We start from the raw sequence: 18730 nt of genomic DNA, 5'->3' as shown, positions 1-18730 counted from the left end.
GGAGAGCGCTTTCAGGCTTCAAACTACAGATTGCCAGATGATGTAATGGGACAGCCCCTCTTCCCTACTTTTACTGGTGGTTATGACTGTTTACTTTGGAGCGCACACACACACAAAATTAACCTCTAATTTTTTAGATTTTTTAATTTAATCCCATATTTATATACTTCTTGAAACTTCAGTATATTTAGAGTATGACTTAGGCAGCCTGTGTGACAAAATGGTAAAACTTTAGAGAACATGATACATTTTCCTTATTCCTGGTTGCAATTCATTTCCTAAAACCTCCCTCTTAAATGACTAAGAACTTACTAAAATAGCTAACTCTAATTTAAAATGTTATAGAAATAACGTTTGATTCAGTAGGTTTTTGGAAAATGTCTAAGGATTGTGATAACGGAAAACTGTTAGAAAGAGCACCATACCTTAAATCACAGCAAAGTGTAGACAGTGATAAAAAGACACTTAAAAAAAATTACTACAGTTGATTGGTAAATTGGAGTTGCAGGTAGAAATTACTTTGGGAAATGCTTTGAAGGAGTTTGTCACTCAGCTGCTTATAGACCCAGTTCTTGCTGTTGATTTCCTGGGCTTTCAGAGCTTATCTGGGATGTTCTTAACTGGCAAATAGTGTTTCAGCAGTTTATTTCCAAGTCAGTTTAAAACAATGAATGCATGCATGCTTATAGGAACAGTTGTGTTAATGGATTTAGGTCCTCAAGTAAGGACGCTCCCCAAAACTTATTAATTTCTGTGTAATTGAAAAATCAAAGGCTTGGAATAAAAACTTGGAGAAATTGATACAGTGTGGACGTAGGTCTACGGACTATTATCTGAAACCTTGGGGCTTTGAAATTGAGAGTTCTTTGGATTTTAGAAAGTTAATTTAGTGTGTGTGTGTATGTGTATATATATATATATATATATATATCATGTATAATATCCACAGTGGGGTCCTGGCCAGTTCCTCATAATTAAGCATACTAGTAACTCTGCAGTGATAAGTGTGGGTTCTTCACACTAAATGAGATAAGGTCTATCAGTAGCTTCCTGTCAGTTCAGCTCAGGTTGTATTGTCAAAAAATTCAGTTCAGGTACATGTTTAATTACCAAATAAGCTCTTTCAGTATTAAGAGCTTAGAGGATTTCATAAGTGTAAATAAAGGAATATGGGCTTGTACTGCTGGACAGACAGAAGAACAGAGTTCAAAAAGTCTTTTAAGATCTTGAATAAAACCTTGAAAAAACATAGGTTAAATTAGAAGAGGATAAAAATGAAGACTTGAGATTTTTGAAGGCAATTTCTGGTGCCTTACAAGCAGAGTTGGTAACATTGGTTTTTTGTTTGTTTTAATGACAGGTTTTTGTTTTTTAATGACATTCAGAATTTCAGACTCTTTGAAATGATAGAGTTTATCATTAGTGCTAAGGTTTTGAGTCACATCAGGAGAGAAAAGGAGTTCTCAGGTTTTGCAGCAAGAGTTAGAAGAGCAAGGGGGAAGATGAGAAACTTAGCCAGTAATGAAGATACTTGGTGTATATTTGTTAAAGAGAGATTTCTAGAGCTGGAATTCTGAGTGATAGCAGTGAAAAGCCTTAGTCAAGAAAATGTGTGCTTGATCCTCCAGAGGGCGAGAAAGCCAGGCAGCCTGGATGGTGTCCAAGCTCACCAATATAGATGGGAAAGCCTTGATGTGGGGGACAGGGAAAGACAGCTTGTGGCCTGCTTGGTTCTTTTTCAGCCTCCATGTGGATCAAATAGAGCTTCTGGAGGTTTGCTTAGGAAGCTGAGTACTATCAATAACTTATTTCTTTGAGCTATTTTAGTGATGCTTACTTTTTGCCCCAGGTTAACAGCTCTGTCTCTGTAGATTGAGTTTATGACTCAATTACTGTAACCTTACAGTACTAACATTTTCCAAAAATCACCGTATTACATTTTTATGAGAGTTTGGAAATAATTTAGAGTGACAGCTCCCTAAAATAAGTAGAATGCCAGGTTATGATGACCGTGATTACACTTGAAGAGTTGGGACTGTATCCCAGAAATTTTTTTTAAAAGGTGCAGAAGTGGAATTGAGGGTGCCGGAAAAAACAACCCTAACGTGATGATCCTACAACTTCCTAAGCATGCAGGAAGTCCATTCTAGCCAGGAAGTGCCTAACATGGTGGTTTCAAACCTGACTGACCACCAGGATCCCTTGGTAGCTTGGTGAAGTCCCGGTTCCTAGATCTCACCTTTGCTCACCAGTTCTCAACTTCTGCTGCACGGGGGAATGGGAACTTTTGAAGCCGTCATTGCTCAGGCCCAGATGCAGGCCAGTTAGATCAATTTCTGGGAGTGGGGCTCAGGGACCTATTTTTTTTTTTTTTTAATTCCCAGGTGTAGCTAAGATTGAAAATTGATGCTCTGTATGCTGAATTAAAAGTTCCTTGGAGTCTGTATTTTAACTACACTGCCCCAAGTCTGCTTAGTTTATGGAGCAGCATTTGAAATGGAATAGTGAAAGGTACAGGTTAAGTGAATGAGACACAACAGAAATCAGATGTAGTGGGGAATTGAGAGAAATGACAGTTAATGTGGTTCCTAGTTAGAGTGGCTCAAGGGCCCAAGATAGAGCCCTCAGAAGCCTGTCAGTGTTTGGGGTTTGGCCTTGCTGCTGTGGAAAAGTGATGCAGGCCCAGAGAGCTAGGGGGAGTAGAAAATATGAAGGACTAATGATGTAAGTATTTACTGAAGTTGACAGATTGAACTGGAGAAGAATATTATAAATTAGTTGCTGGTGTAATATGGAAGTTAGAAAAAATTGGTGAATGGGGAAGGAGGAAAGGGTCAAAAGAGGAGCAAATAATAGTTATAAGTGAAGATGAGTCTGTCTACTTTATCATTTAAATCAGGTGAGAAGAGAAGGGGAAATTCTCCATGGCATAGGTTTATGAGAAATGAAGTGGGTTCAAGAAAGAGCTATACTTGACTTAGGTCAGGGCAGTGAAGGGAAATGGAGGAAATCAGTTTAGGATGGAAAGGGAAAGTTTGCCCACAGTGAAGGTCAGGAGATTTGTCAAGTAGGGGGAAGGTAAGAGCAAGTCTTGAGGTATGTGGAGAGGATTTGGTAGGAAGTCCAGTAATAAAAATGAGAAGTTTGTACAGGTTCTATCAGGGGTGTGTCACCTGGCTTGATGGATATGCTGGGCCATAATGTAACTACCACTTATTGAACCTCTATTATGTTTAGCTTTGGGTTAGATGCTACAGAAAACGCAAAGTTTAAAAAAGAAAAATAGATTTCTGCCTCAGGGTAGGCAGAGCTAACACAGAAAAACCCAACAAAGCAAAGCAATGTGTAAAAGCCACCATGTGCCATAGAAACAATTTGCGCTCTAGGAAATCAGAGAAAGGAAATCAGTGAGTGCAGAACTGTGAAGAAAGGCCTTCAAGCAGCAGTAATTATTTAAGCTGGCTGGCCATTGAAGGGTGATAGGATTTGGATGGGCAAAAGCAAGTGGGAAAAGAACGTGAACAAGGCTTAAAGGGAAGAATTAGGGAGTAATAAAGTCAACCCAATGGAAGCATGCTGGCAACTTGTGGGAGGTAAGTGAGATTGCATGGGGGCTGGACCAGATCAGCAGGCAGGGAACTTGGGACTTGTTTTTTTCTGTGCTTCGCAGGGAACCATTGGAGTTTCCTAAATAAAGGAAAAACAGAATGAAATTAGTGGAAGTGATTAGAGGTAGTTAGACTGGAGGAGGGAGGAGAAAGAGGGCAAGGAAGGAGCTTTGCAGTTCGTACAAGAGATGATGGAGCATCCACTAGGGTCATGGCCATGTGATAAGGTGTAAGGGATGGAAGAATCCCTACAAAGTGGAATCTAGTGGAATGAAAGAGAAGGAAGATTAATAAAGGAAAAGAATTCTAAAGTTTGCAGATGAATTCTCTCAGAGGAAAACATTTACGTAAAAAGGCAGTCCAGCCAATAGCACTCCAAATAAACATATGTATATGTGAACTTTGATAAAACTTGCCCATCTAGGTGTTTGGAAGAGTCTTATTTTTGGAAAATCTTGTACCTTTTCTCAACAAGAGTTGAGATAGGGAAGAATAAAGGTTGTTGTGGTGAAGATGTCTTAAGCAATTTAATAAACCACAGGTATTTAAAAAATACATCATGTATCCATATGTGAAATACATATAAATAATACAAACGATTGCTACTATTTATTTAGTACGTTCTCTGTGCTAAACATTGTCCATATGTCTCTCATCTAGTCACTTAGTTCAACCAAAATTCATCACTAACCACTTGATCATTCTGATCATGAGGAAGATTCTGTTCCCAGTTCACACAGACTGCAATCTTAGAGTCAGGTTACATATGGTATACCTTGCCAGAGGATAAAATGACTAGTAAGGGGGCAGAACTCGGTTTCAGCTGAGACTTTTCTGCCTCAAAAAAAACCCCATGCTCTTTCCCTTACTCCATGTACTCTCTGTCTGTGGTCAGGGTCCGTGTGGTTCAGAGAACCCCCACCTATAGCAGTATTTCTTAGATTAGAAAAGAGGATGTGGTCCAGGGACAAATTTGTTCAAAACTTTGTTACTAGAGATAGAACTATTTAGGAGAGAAATATGTATCTGATAATATCAGTTTTCATTATGGTATTAATGTATCATTAAATTCTATGTAAAATAAAGCAGTCTCATTAAAGAAGTGACCAGAGAGTCTTTAAGACACAGAAAGGGAGGGCTGTACCTATATAAATACTTAGCCAGAGTGTGTTTAATTTTGAGTGACTTTTAAAGTCATTTGTCCACTCTTTTTTTTAAACTTTGAAGCCATATTGTAGTTGCCTGCTTATCCTCCCTTTCATAATTAGTTCAGGGTGTTAGGACACAAATAATGACTATATTTAACAACTGAAGAAAAATGGTCATTGTAAGTTATGAACAAGAGAACTTCCCAAAGTGTCCAGTATGTTATTTAGTTAGGCTGTGTCCAACTCTTCTGCAACCCTATGTACTGTAGCCCTCCAGGCTCCTCTGTCCATGGGATTTCCCAGGTGAGAATACTGGAGTGCATTGCCATTTCCTTCTCCAGGGTATTTCCTTACCCAGGGATCGAACCTGAGTCTTTTGCATTGGCAGGCAGATTCTTTACCACTGAGCCACAAGGGAAGCCGGTCCAACATGATCCTGCCTTGCTCTTTGTAGCTCCCTTTCTAATCTATCCTGTGGGGATGGTACTTCCCTTTACAATCTTTTCTGTAGATATTACCTGTACTACTCTGTAGATATTACCTTTACCAATGCACCTCCCTCCTCTTCCTGCACTCCACACACATGCTCACACACACGCCCTCTGATTTAAAAGGTATCCTGCGCTCTCTGAAGTCTTCAGGGCTGGGGTATTCCTGGGTTCAGAAGAATTTTTTTGAAAGGGAAAAGTGATGGCTTCAGAAAGGGGTACTGCTGGTGTCCCAGGGTAGCAGCTTATTTTGGCATATTGTTTGGAAATTAATTTGCTTATATTTACTTGAATTGAGGAAGAGAGAGTAGAGAAAGATCAACAGAATATGACAAGGAAGTGGGTAGAGCTGAGAAACCTCTGGAAAATTTGTGTTTTTCTACATTTTACCTTATTATCAGGATACCTTCTTGCACTTTAAAAGTGTTCGATTGCTAAGCCTTATATGAATAACTAGTTGTTGCTAAGTTGATATTTATAACTTGCTAACTTATAACTGCTAAGCAGTCAAGAAACATTTTGAGGGGAATAATTATAATAGATAAATGTGCCTTTTAAAAATAGAAATTATTGAAATTTTACTAATTCAGCCTAATTGAAAAATCAGTCTGAAGTTTGAAGCTAGTCATTAAAGAAAACTTTGTTTCAAATTAACTTGGTTTTGATCCTTTTTTTTTAAAGAACAATAAATTGAGAATTGTGAGTTCATTAAATCACACAGTTTAAAAATAGCATTTTTCTGTATAAGGGTAATCTGTTGGTATAATTTCTTTTTTTTCCTATGTTGTAAAATAATAAAATCTCCTAAGACACATTGCCTTCCTGATAAGCAAACACTGAAATTTCTGAGCTTCAGGACTAACATTTCTTTGTATGAAGTAGAGTTAATTTTCAGTTATCTATAAGATCAATTGCATTGTGATTTTTTTGGTGTTGAAATTTTGTTTCAGAATCCCCGTCCTTCCTAGTCTCCCTTGAAAGTTGTGGTTTATATCACTTAAAGAAAACAATTTAACTTGGGTTGGTGCCTTTTAGTTGGGAGGAGGAAGGTTCACACCTTGAAAGGAGCCAACTTTTCACATCTTAATAGAAGGAGGTAGAGCACTGATTTTATAACCCAGCATCCTAATAGGGAACTGTGAAAACATACAAAAAAGAAAAGTAAAATTTCTTTACCTAGGAACAAGGCCTAAAATAGTCTCCTTTGTTAGACCCTAAATACAGTTGAGGCCTCTCATCTAGTGTGGCCCTAACAGGTAGTTTAGGTCAGTTTATTTTAAAAGTTGGTAAAGCAGTATAGTCAATGCTAAAGGGCTTCCCTGGTGACTCTTTAACTTAAAATGTATAAATGTACTTTGTTCACCAGTCTTCTGACACAGAAACCTTTGCTCAGTATCTCAGGAAGCCATTCAGTCTTTTGTAGGTTTTTTTCTGTGTATCATAGGTATTCCGTGTACTCATAAGGCTGAAGGATCTCTGCTTTATAGTAGGAGCACTGAATGTATTGCCAGGCTTCCCAGGTGGCGCTAATGGTGAAGAACCCACCTGCCAGTACAGGAGACATAAGAGACGAGGGTTCAATCCCTGGGTCAGAAAGATCCCCTGGAGGAGGGCATGGCAACCCACTCAAGTATTCATACTTGGCTAGAGAATCCCATGGAAAGACGAGCCAGGCAGGCTATAGGCCATAGAGTCTCAAAGAGTCACACTACTGAACCAACTTGGCACACACAATATGTTGCCAAACTATTTACCTTTGGGTTTAAAAAATAAATTTCACTGAGGTGTGGCCAAAAGTGTAGAAATTGCCATTGTCCCTGTATACATATCTGAAATGACCAAAGCAAGAAACTCAGATTTTATTCCTTCAGATGTCTTTGATTCTTCATCTACATATTATTCCATGTTTACATTTGCTACATCAGATCTTTTTCTCCAGAATGATGCAGAGAAATGATGAATCAAAATAATAATTCTGTCCTGTTTCCTAAGATTGTATGTTGGACTGGATCTAGTTTAGGAAAGTATGTTTTCATTTATATCAGCTCTGTCCAGTAGAAATATAATGTGAACCACATATGTAATTTTAATTTTTCTAATAGCTAATTAAAGATAATAAAAAGAGGTAAAATAAAATTTAATAGCATGTTTTTTATTCCAGTATATCCAGAAACTTAACCATTTCAATATTTAATCAGTATGGACACTTAATGAGATATTTTACCTCTTTTTCATACTAAGTGTTTGAAAACTGTGTATTTTACACTTACTAGCACATTTCAGGAGAAGGCAATGGCACCCCACTCCAATACTCTTGCCTGGAAAATCCCATGGACAGAGGAGCCTGGTAGGCTGCAGTCCATGGGGTCGCTACGAGTTGGACACGACTGAGTGACTTCACTTTCACTTTTCACTTTCATGCATTGGAGAAGGAAATGGCAACCCACTCCAGTATTCTTGCCTGGAGAAGCCCAGGGACGGTGGAGCCTAGTGGGCTGCCGTCTGTGGGGTCGCACAGAGTCGGACACGACTGAAGCGACTTAGCAGCAGCAGCAGCAGCACATTTCAAGTTCTCAACAGCTACATGTGGCTTGTATTAGAGCAGATTTAAATATTGTCTTCTTGTTCTCCCAAGAGTTCTTAGATTCATTCTTAGTGCTGATTACTGTTTATTCCTACTATAGCAGTCCTCAACATGTGATCCTCAGTATCCTTTAAGATATCCATGAGGTCAGCACTACCTTTGTAATGATAGTAGGATCTTATTTGTGTTGTCTTGTTCTCACTCCTTTTCTCTAGTGTACAGTGTAGTTTTCTATGTGACAGATGATATTGCAACAAATTGAATGCAGAAACAAATATAAAAACCGTTTTGCAAAATGTAAGCCATGTCACTCCTCTCACTGATTTTTGTTTGTTGGGAAAATGGTTGTTGTCCGTAAATGGATTTATTGCTATTTAAACAGGAATGAGTACATACATATAATAATTTTTAAGAATGTAAAGAGGTCCTGAAACCAGAAAGTTTGAAAGTTCAGTTCAGTCTCTCAGTCGTGTCCGACTCTCTGCAATCCCATGAACCACAGTACGCCAGGCCTCCCAGTCCATCACCAACTCCTGGAGTTCACCCAAACCCATGTCGCTTGAGTCGGTGATGCCATCCAACCATCTCATCCTCTGTTGTCCCCTTCTCCTCCTGCCCTCAATCTTTCCCAGCATCAGGGTCTTTTCAAATGAGTCAGCTCTTCGCATCAGGTGGCCAAAGTATTGGAGTTTCAGCTTCAACATCAGTCCTTCCAATGAATATTCAGGACTGATTTCGTTTAGGATGGACTGGTTGGATCTCCTTGCAGTCCAAGGGACTCTCAAGAGTCTTCTCCAACACCACAGTTCAAAAGCATCAATTCTTTGGTGCTCAGCTTTCTTCACAGTCCAACTCTCACATCCATACATGACTACTGGAAAAACCATAGCCTTGACTATATGGACCTTTGTTGACAAAATAATGTCTCTGCTTTTCAATATGCTGTCTAGGTTGGTCATAACTTTCCTTCCAAGGAGTAAGCGTCTTTTAATTTCATGGCTGCAATCACCATCTGCAGTGATTTTGGAGCCCAGAAAAATAAAGTCAGCCACTGTTTCCACTGTTTCCCCATCTATTTGCCGTGAAGTGATGGGACCAGATACCATGATCTTAGTTTTCTGGATGTTGAGCTTTAAGCCAACTTTTTCACCCTCCTCTTTCACTTTCATCAAGAGGCTCTTTAGTTCTTCTTCGCTTTCTGCCATAAGGGTGATATCGTCTGCATATCTGAGGTTATTGATATTTCTCCTGGCAATCTTGATTCCAGCTTGTATTTCTACCAGCCCAGCATTTCTCATGATGTACTCTGCATATAAGTTAAATAAGCAGGGTGACAATATACAACCTTGACGTACTCCTTTTCCTGTTTGGAACTAGTCTGTTGTTTCATGTCCAGTTCTAACTGTTGCTTCCTGACCTGCATACAGGTTTCCCACTATGCTAATGTATCTAGAGTTTCCTTTGTATTATTACCATTAGTGCTTTTTGTTCTGTATTACCGATGACAGGTATTCCACATAAGTGAATTTCCCAGCTAGCCAAGTGTTTTTGGACATTTTAGAATACCCATTTATTTATTGCATGGAGCATTTTCTGAAATATGTACATCTCTTCTCAAATAAAGCTACCGAACATAATTTAACATATGCTGGTGACTGGATCCTGTATGACAATTTTGTATCACCAGCCAAACCAGACAACTCTATGTAGAATCCATCTACCTGTGCATTTGAGTGTATTATCTCTATAGTAAATAAAACTTCTGCCAATCTGACCTATATAATAGCTAGAATACAGCATTAATTTTCACTTGATATGGCTTAAAATGCTAACATTTACAGCTATTTGCAAAGTTGGTAGTTTATGTTTGCTTTTCAGTCACTAAGTCATGTCCAACTCTTTGTGACCACATAGACTGCAGCATGCCAGGCTCCTCTTTCCTCCACCATCTCCCAGAGTTTGCTCAAGGTCATGTCCATTGAGTTGGTAATACTGTATAACCATCTCATCTTCTGTCGCCCTCTTCTCCTCCTGCCCTCAATCTTTCCCAGCTTTGGGGTCTTTTCCAGTGAGTCAGCTCTTCACCTTAGGTGGCCAAAGAATTGGAGCTTCAGCTTCAGCATCAGCACTTCCAATGAATATTCAGGGTTGATTTCCTTTAGGATTGACTGGTTTGATCTCCTTGCTGTCCAAGTGACTCTCAAGAGTTTCCTCCAGCACCACAATTCAAAGAGGATCAATTCTTCAGCGCTCAGCCTTCTTTATGGTCCAGCTCTCACATCCTTATATGACTACTGGAAAAACCTTAGCTTTGACTATATGGACCTTTGTCAGTAAAGGGATGTCTCTTTGAATATGTTGTCTAGGTTTGTTGTAGCTTTTCTTCCAAGGAGCAAGCATCTTTTAATTTCATAGCTGCAATCACTGTCTGCAGTGATTTTGGAACCCAAGAAAATAAAATCTGTCGCCACTTCCGCTTTTTCCCCATCTATTTGCCATGAAGTGATGGCACTGGATGCCATGATCTTAGTTTTTTAATGTTGAGTTTCAAGCCAGGTTTTTCACTCTCCTCTTTCACCTTCATCAAGAGGCTCTTTAGTTCCTCTTCACTTTTCTGCCATTAGAGTGGTATCGTCTGCATGTGTGATGTTGTTGATATTTCTACCGGCAATCTTGATTCCAGTCTGTGATTCATCCAACCCCACATTTCACATGATGTACTCCCCATAGAAGTTAAATAAGCAGGGAGACAATATGCAGCCTTGGCGTACTCCTTTCCCAGTTTTGAACCAGTCAGTTTTTCCATGTCTAGTTCTAACTGTTGCTTCTTGACCAGCATATACGTTTCTCAGGAGACAGGTACAGTGGTCTGGTATTCCCATCTCTAAGAATTTTCTACTGTTGTGATCCACACAGTCAAAGGCTTTAGCATAAATAGTCAATGAATGTTAGGAATAATGAATTTTGTAAACAGTACAAAATAATGAATTGTGTATACATTTTAAAATATTTCACCTCAAAGACTCTAATATAATAAGATATTTTGGTTTTAAAAAGTGTTTCACGATGGAACAGAAACAGCAGTTATTCTTTTATCAAAGATTGATTTAGGAAATACCCAGTGGTTAGGACTCAGCCACTTCCACTACAGGAGGCACAAGTTCAATCCATCATCAGGAAACTATGATCCCACATGCTGTGCAGTGTGACCAAAAAAAAACAAGATTGGTTTAGAATGTGAATGAAAATGTTTTATTTTCTAAGGCAGCTTTTGGTGGACTAGAAGATGACCAAAGTAACTTTTATTAGAATTTTGAATATAAAAAGAACTTGGTATTCAATATAAAAAATAAAAGCTATGATGGAAAACCATGAGTATCCTTCTTATTGACCTCTAATAGAAAAATATGATAAATCAGAAATTTAACTCAGATGTAGTCAGTTCCTCAGTAAATGTTGAAAGTAGGAGCTCATGTATTAAAATTTAAAATAAGGTCAGCAGTATTTAATTATAGATTAACAGGCAAAACAGGTATCCCATTTAATTTAATTCTATTTAATTTTTTGAAATTGTATTTAATTCTTGAAACTATATTATAATCTTACATATAATCTGTATGATTATATAGACAAAAAGACCATTGAGGTCTATGTTAGCTACTTGAAAGAAATATGATCTTTGATTAGTTTTGCAATTACCACATAAAATTTTTCAGCTGTTTGTTAAATTCGTGGTCAGCCTCTACCTAGAGAGAGAGTCAAGTCTTATTTATTACGCTAGGTGTATTTTGAGTTTTTCTCCTCAATGAATTCTCAGTGTCTCTTTCCCCCTGTGTTCCCTATTTGTACTTCTTCTTCCTCTGTAACAGCTGGTTGGGTATCCCGCTACTATCTTTTCTTCAACACATGCAGCCCACTGTTTGTAGGCTGGCCACATTCCAGGATGTCATCTCTAGTGTGTTACTTCCTTAGGACTCATAGACAACAGTTGCTCATAGATAAAACTCCTCGGGGAACCAGATGTAATAACGGTGGTAGATCCAGTTCTTAGAATGGAACTTGTAATGTTCCCTGACCTTTAATTTACTCATGTCCTATTAGCACTCAATAGCATCTTGATTCTCTAGTTTTTAATCGGTTTACCATTGTACAACATGCAACCCTGCGTTCTCATGGAAGTGTTAGGCTATGGGAAGGTTTCTCTTGGGCAAGTTAGTGTGGGGCAACTGCTATTTTGAGAGTTTGTTCTTATTTATCTGTAGTACACTGTCAGCCTGTGAAATTGTCCATGATTTATTTCCTGTCATCTCAAGTATGAAGTATCAAGGGCACAGTCATGTTACATGCAATAGACTTATCAGACCAAGGATTTTTTTTCTCATCTTAAGCTTTTTTGATCACAAGGTACAGAAAATCAGGCCATATATGCCTCCTTTTGGAAAAGGGGGATTTATGGAAATAACATACATAGATAGCAGGCAGGAACAGAGACCAGCTGCTCTCTGTGCGTCTGCTATTCTCTCATTCTTGGCTGCTTGCTCTTTTCCATATTCCTCCATCTGAAATCTGGAAAGACCTCCTCTGATTGACATATTAGGAAGCATCAATGTCCTGTATGCCAGGCCACCTAATGTGTGGCCACCCATTCGACAGATGGCTGCCTTTTGGTTGAGTGCCTGACTCTGCTCCAATCTGTGGCCTTTGCTACACAAAGAATAGCAGTAATGCTCTGGGGTCGATAGAAACGAACCCTGCATTTGGCAGCCATGATAACATGCTCAGTGTATCTTCCCTCACATCTTTGGATCCTTCCATAAAGCTTCTGGACAGAGCAAATCCTACTCAGTGCTTTCACCTCCTGACTTCCCATTCATTTGCCAATCTATTTCATACAGTCTCTACCACCATTACTGGCAGTTTCTCCCCAGAATCTGTTGTATCTTTGTCCCCAAGATTTCACAGCTGCACATTCTAGTAGGCACACTTTCGACCTAGCCACTGTTCATTGTTCAACATTGCTGACCACTTTTTTCTTGATGATCCTTCCTTCATTTTTAACACATGATCTTCTCATAGATTTCTTATCTTTTTTGGTCATTCATTCTTCATGTTCTTTGTCAGCTCATGTCATATTTGCCAGTGTTTCCATGGTTTTGCCCTTATACTAGTTTTGCATAGCAGTTGCCACATGACAGTAGCATAATGATAACCCTGTCACCTAGAAAAATTACATTATTTTGGCTTGAGACGCATACTTTTGCCTAGTGACCATTGGTTCCTTTTCTAGTCATTCCACAAATATGTTTATATAACCCAGTCTAGAATTTTCTTCAGTTCTTCAGTTCAGTTCGGTCGCTCAGTCGTGTCCAACTCTTTGCGACCCCTTGGACTGCAGCACACCAGGCCTCCCTGTCTATCACCAACTCCCGGAGTTTACTCAAACTCACGTCCATTGAGTCGGTGATGCCATTCAGCCATCTCATCCTCTGTCATCCCCTTCTCCTCTCACTTTCAATCTTTCCCAGCATCAGGGTCTTTTCAGATGAGTCAGCTCTTTGCATCAGGTGGCCAAAGTATTGGAGTTTCAGCTTCAACATGAGTCCTTCCAATGAATATTCAGGACTGATTTCCTTTAGGATGGACTGGTTGGATCTCCTTGCAGTCCAAGGGACTCTCAAGAGTCTTCTCCAACACCACAGTTCAAAAGCATCAATTCTTTGGCACTCAGCTTTCTTTATAGTCCAACTCACATCCATACATGACTACTGGAAAAACCATAGCTTTAACTAGATGGACCTTTGTTGGTGAAGTAATGTCTCTGCTTTTTAATATGCTGTCTAGGTTGGTCATAACTTTTCTTCCAAGGAGCAAGCATCTTTTAATTTCATGGCTGCAGTCACCATCTGCAGTGATTTTGGAGCCCAGAAAAATAAAGTCAGCCACTGTTTCCGTTGGTTCCCCATTTGCCATGAAGTGATGGGACCAGATGCCATGATCTTAGTTTTCTGAATGTTGAGTTTTAAGCCAAATTTTTCACTCTCCTCTTTAACTATCATCAAGAGGCTGTTTAGTTCTTCTTCACTTTCTGCCAAAAGGGTGGTGTCATCTACATATCTGAGGTTATTGATATTTCTCCCGGCAATCTTGATTCCAGCTTGTGCTTCATCCAGTCCAGTGTTTCTCATGATGTACTCTGCATATAAGTTAAATAAGCAGGGTGACAATATGCAGCCTTGACATACTCCTTTCCCAATTTGGAACCAGTCTGTTGTTCCATGTCCAGTTCTAACTGTTGCTTCTTGACCTGCATACAGGTTTCTCAGGAGGCTTTGGCATAGTCAATAGTCTTTAATCATATGCCCTCTTCTTTATGGTGAGGTGTCAAAGTATTTTTCCTGAAATTTGCAATAAAGCAGTTTACATTGTTCATTTCATTTATTTTGTAGTTTATCGAAGGGTTCTCTGATTTTCATTATGACCTGAAATAACTCTTGCTATTTTGCCATAACTTTGGCCCAGGCTGTCATTCTTCTTCATTTCCTTTAACTCCTTTCTCAGTTTAGACTTATTTTTCCCAGCAAATAGACGTGATGTATCTTTCTAGTATTGCTCCCCTCCAGTCTATTCCCTACACCTACTGACAGTGATTTTCCTAAGATACAGATATAATTATGTCATGCCCTTCTTACAAGTCCTCCACTACTGTTCCCTATCCCCTTCCAGGATAGAGTCTATACTCCCTGTCCTGAAAGCTTCATAGTATTATCCCTGCCTATCTTTACAGTCTCACCTCACTGGACCATTCTCCCTTTCTGATTCTGTACTGCTCTTTAAATCCTCTAAGTTGCTCAATCTTAGATAACATCAATGACAGTTATCAATGAAAAAACCTTTGGTATATTAATTTATTGTAAATATTTACAGCTAAGTTAACAAAGTTCTGGGCTTCCCTGGTGGGTTAGTGGTAAAGAACCCACCTGCCAATACAGGAGATGTAAGTTCGATCCCTGCATTAGGAAGATCCTCTGGAGAAGGAAATGGCAACACACTCAGTATTCTTGCCTGAAAATCCCATGGACAGAGGAGCCTGGTGGGCTACAGTCCATGGGGTTGCAAAGAGTTGGACATGACTTAGTGACTAAACAACAGCAACATAACAAAGTTCCAAGGGGCCATTCATTGACCTCATTTTATAGATTGGTTACTTTTATCAACTCTCATGCATAAATGAAATATATGTATATCAAATTTGACATTCATTCCCATTATTATTTAAGATGTTTTGATAGGACAAAACATACAAATAAACAAAATTGGCCCCAGAAGTTAATACAGTTCTTACTTAAGCATCATAATATTTATAGCAAGGAATGATAATACTTTTTCAAATGTATGGGTTATTTTATTTTTCTAATCAGTTCTGTGAACTTGAGCATAATGTTTTAATTTACCAAAGTTATGCAAAGTATGTAATTTACTAAGACTTTTATAGAAAAGCATTGCGTATCACTCTTTTATTAATCTTTTTCTCCAATTTTGTCCCTCCTCCTTGGGAATCTACATTATAAATCTGTTAGAGATTAGAACTGATAGTTGTTAAATGCTTTTGTTGATTCAATCAGTCACTTGTGGGTTTTTTAATTATTATTTGAAGATTCCACAAGTGAATCAAGCAAAATGGGTAGAAGAAAGAGGAGGAAAATAAAATAAAATACTGAGCCTTTCCCAGATTGCTAGGATATCAGAGGGTTCCCTAAAGTACAGTTAGTTTTTCCACTTACGTTGATTTCCTCTAGTTAGGTGAGTTGCTCCCAAAGCTGTTAAATTTCATTCGGCATATATCTATAAAAGTAGAGAAGAGAATATCAACCACAAGGGTTGTGAAAACAGGCTGATATGTGGAACACACTTACTTGCTCAACTCTTAATAAGTGATAGCTACTGTAGTGAGCAAGGTCATTCAGACTTGAATGACCCACTTTCCAGCTCTGTGAACTTCAGTGTGGTACTTCAGATTCCTCATTTGTAAGATGGGGTGTAAATATATAACTCATAGAAATGTTGTATTAAAACACCTATTATAATTAGTAGTATGCATATACCAAGCACTCAGTACATGACTTGTTTTAAGTGTTGTTGTCATAAGAGTAATCATTTATGGAACATCCAGTGTGTCATAGGCTCTGTACAAGACCCTTGTTGATATTGTCTGTGATTCTGAAACTTCAGACTCATATCCTACATCTGTTAGAAGATGACTTTATTTCAGTTGTTTAACTTTTGTAGGCTGGATCATATAGGCTAATCCTAACAGAAATATGATTCAGAATTCACTAAGCCTAAATCTAGCCAAAAAGCAAACAAGCTAACAACAACAACAACAAAAAACATATTCTGTGAGCAACCGAAGATGTTGCATACACAGAAGTGCATACATGTACTTTCCTTATGGAAGCATTCTTCAAGTTCTCATTTAGTGCCCATCACATTTATGTTGGTTGTTAGCTGAATGACTTTAGGTGAGTCTCAATACTATTTTCCTCATCTGTGAAATAAAGGGGTTAGATAGCTAATTTCTAAAAAGTCTCAAGTCTAGAAACTTTTAAATTCTGTGTATCTGATTTTTTTCTGGGTTATTTTCTATACTAATCTCTTTAAAAGAAAAGTAAATTTACTCTGAAGTGTAAGATCTGTGTACAGGATTCACTGGATGTCAAGCTCTGTGATGAATAAGAAATTTCAAGTCCAACATGAAGGGCCAGTATATAAACAATCATAATTTCAGTAGAATAAGTTAAGTAAATCCCAAGCATAAATAAGAGTGATTGATTTTTGTGGAAATGGTGGCCACCAGAAAATGCTTTGCAGAGAAGTTATGACAGAATGGGTTAGACTGCATTTACAAAGTTGTCCCAAGTTTCAGTGTTTGAAAATTCTAAAGGTGCATTTATTATTAATTGTATAAGCCACTGTTGGTCATCAGTGCCTCTGCTCCACATAGCCATTTGGGGACCTAAGCCAATGGATGCTCTCACATCTCGGCTCATAGCCTCTGTGATTGTCATAGTGAGAGAAGAAAAAGGAGCTGGTGATTTTACCATCGGCCTTAAATGCATTAGTACTTTCTGGTCCACACATGGCCAACATCACTTCCACTTGTAGCCTGTTAGAATTAATCAGATAGTTTCATTTAGCTGTAAGAGAGTGGGTGATGTGGGAGAGTAAGTATTTGGTGAGTGTATATTTTTGCTACATGGCACCTGAGCTAATTCTGAAAAGGTAAGTGAAAATCAGTCTGGTAAATGTAGAAGAAAATGAAAAAGAAACTGTCTCCTCTGAAGGCAAAGAAATTACATACTTTAAGTGTAAAAAAGTGAATGTTAGGGAAGAATTTAACTACTGTGTTTGATTAAGCATCTGGAAACTGAAATATAGTGTAAGTTGTAAAGAGCTAAGAATTGAGAATAAGCCCTGAGCTAGCTTTATAACTGAGTATTGAACTGGTAATGTGATTTTATTTATGATTAAAGTGCACATTGATTATATATTGTGAATTTTATAGGTATTATTTTGCAGAAAGTACGTTAATGGATAGATTCTATGCTATAGGAAGATTGCTCTGTTATTTGCACTTAAGTTGCTTAGCCCTATTTTTTTTTAATCCCCTTATACTGAAAGTCCAATCACATATTTAGAGAGAAATGAACTCTAAAGGGTTTATCTTTTTACCTGAACTTTTAAAGTTGCATCAGAAGACAAGAAAACTCATTTGCTTTACACACATTATCTCAGGTAAACCTCACAATAACCCTGTGAGGAAGGTTCTGTTATTATCCCCAGTTCCAAACTCTGTCAACTTATAAGTCATTAGATAGTATGACTATTTTCATTTTGTACTTAAAACAATTTGGTCCTAGAAAAGGTAAGTCAATATTATATACATGTTTTATCTATCATGCATCTGTTATCAAACTAAAATCTCTATTATAAATGTTTATGATTTTTACAGTAAAATTAAATATACCTAGTAGGAATTATGCTGCAGTGTTAACTTTTCTATTTTTAGGGTTTGGACAGAGGATTCAAAGGCCAGATTTCTACTTTCAGCAGCTTTATTTCAACTGTTAACCAAAAGAAAGAAGCCACTGAAAACAGAAGTTCACCTACACATCTTGTTTTCCCTAACATCAAGAATGGTAAAAGATTTAAAAATTTTAAAATAAATGTAATTACCATTATTAAAAGTATACACAGTCTATATATCTTGGCTGAAAGTATATTAATGAAATATTAAATAAGTAGATTTTAACTTATGGTTGCCAGGGGGAAGAATGGAGGAGAGAGATAGGTAGTTTGGGATGAACATGTGCACACTGCTACTATTTAAAATAGGTAACAAATATGGACCTACTTATAGCACAGAGAACTCTGCTCAATGCTATGTGGCAGCCTGGATGGGAAGGGATTTTGGGGGAGAATAGATACATGTGTATGTATGGCTAAGTCCCTTTCTTGTCCACCTGAAACTATCACAATATTGTTAACCAGCTATGCTCCAACATAAAATTTTTTTTTAATTTTTAAGTAGATTGTAATTATTCAGCATTGTTCTACTAGGTCTAGTTAGACAATACAATAAAAAAAAAGCTCTATAAATATTTACAGAAAGGAGCAAAATCATTATATTTAGGTAACTGTTACCTAGAGTAAGAGAATAACATACAAAATTCATGAATAAGAACGTTTGATTAGGGAGCCTGACACAATAAAAATATATAAAAATTAAATAGATTTCCTTTATTTCAGCTGTAATCAATTAGAAGACTTGATGGAAAATATATGAAATATTTAGGAATAAACCAAAGAGAAAGTGAGCAAAACCTATACGCAGTAAACCTGTAA

General features: G+C 37.8%; 1 protein-coding gene across 2 annotated transcripts in view; it reads left to right on the top strand.

Annotated features, from left to right (window-relative positions):
- HECTD2 (HECT domain E3 ubiquitin protein ligase 2) overlaps positions 1–18730 on the top strand; it is a 74558-nt gene that overhangs the window by 953 nt on the left and 54875 nt on the right. For both annotated transcript variants that reach the window (XM_081555045.1, XM_081555034.1), the window contains exon 2: positions 17895–18024. In XM_081555045.1, the coding sequence (XP_081411171.1) occupies positions 17895–18024 (130 nt within the window). The remainder of the gene's footprint in view (positions 1–17894; positions 18025–18730) is intronic.

The sequence above is a fragment of the Giraffa tippelskirchi genome, chromosome 2 (assembly GCF_054371585.1).
Source record: "Giraffa tippelskirchi isolate mGirTip1 chromosome 2, T2T-mGirTip1v1.2.pri, whole genome shotgun sequence".
In the NCBI taxonomy this organism is placed as follows: Eukaryota; Metazoa; Chordata; class Mammalia; order Artiodactyla; family Giraffidae; genus Giraffa; species Giraffa tippelskirchi.
Note: the sequence above shows the minus strand (reverse complement) of the source record. Positions and strands in the feature narration are given on the sequence as shown.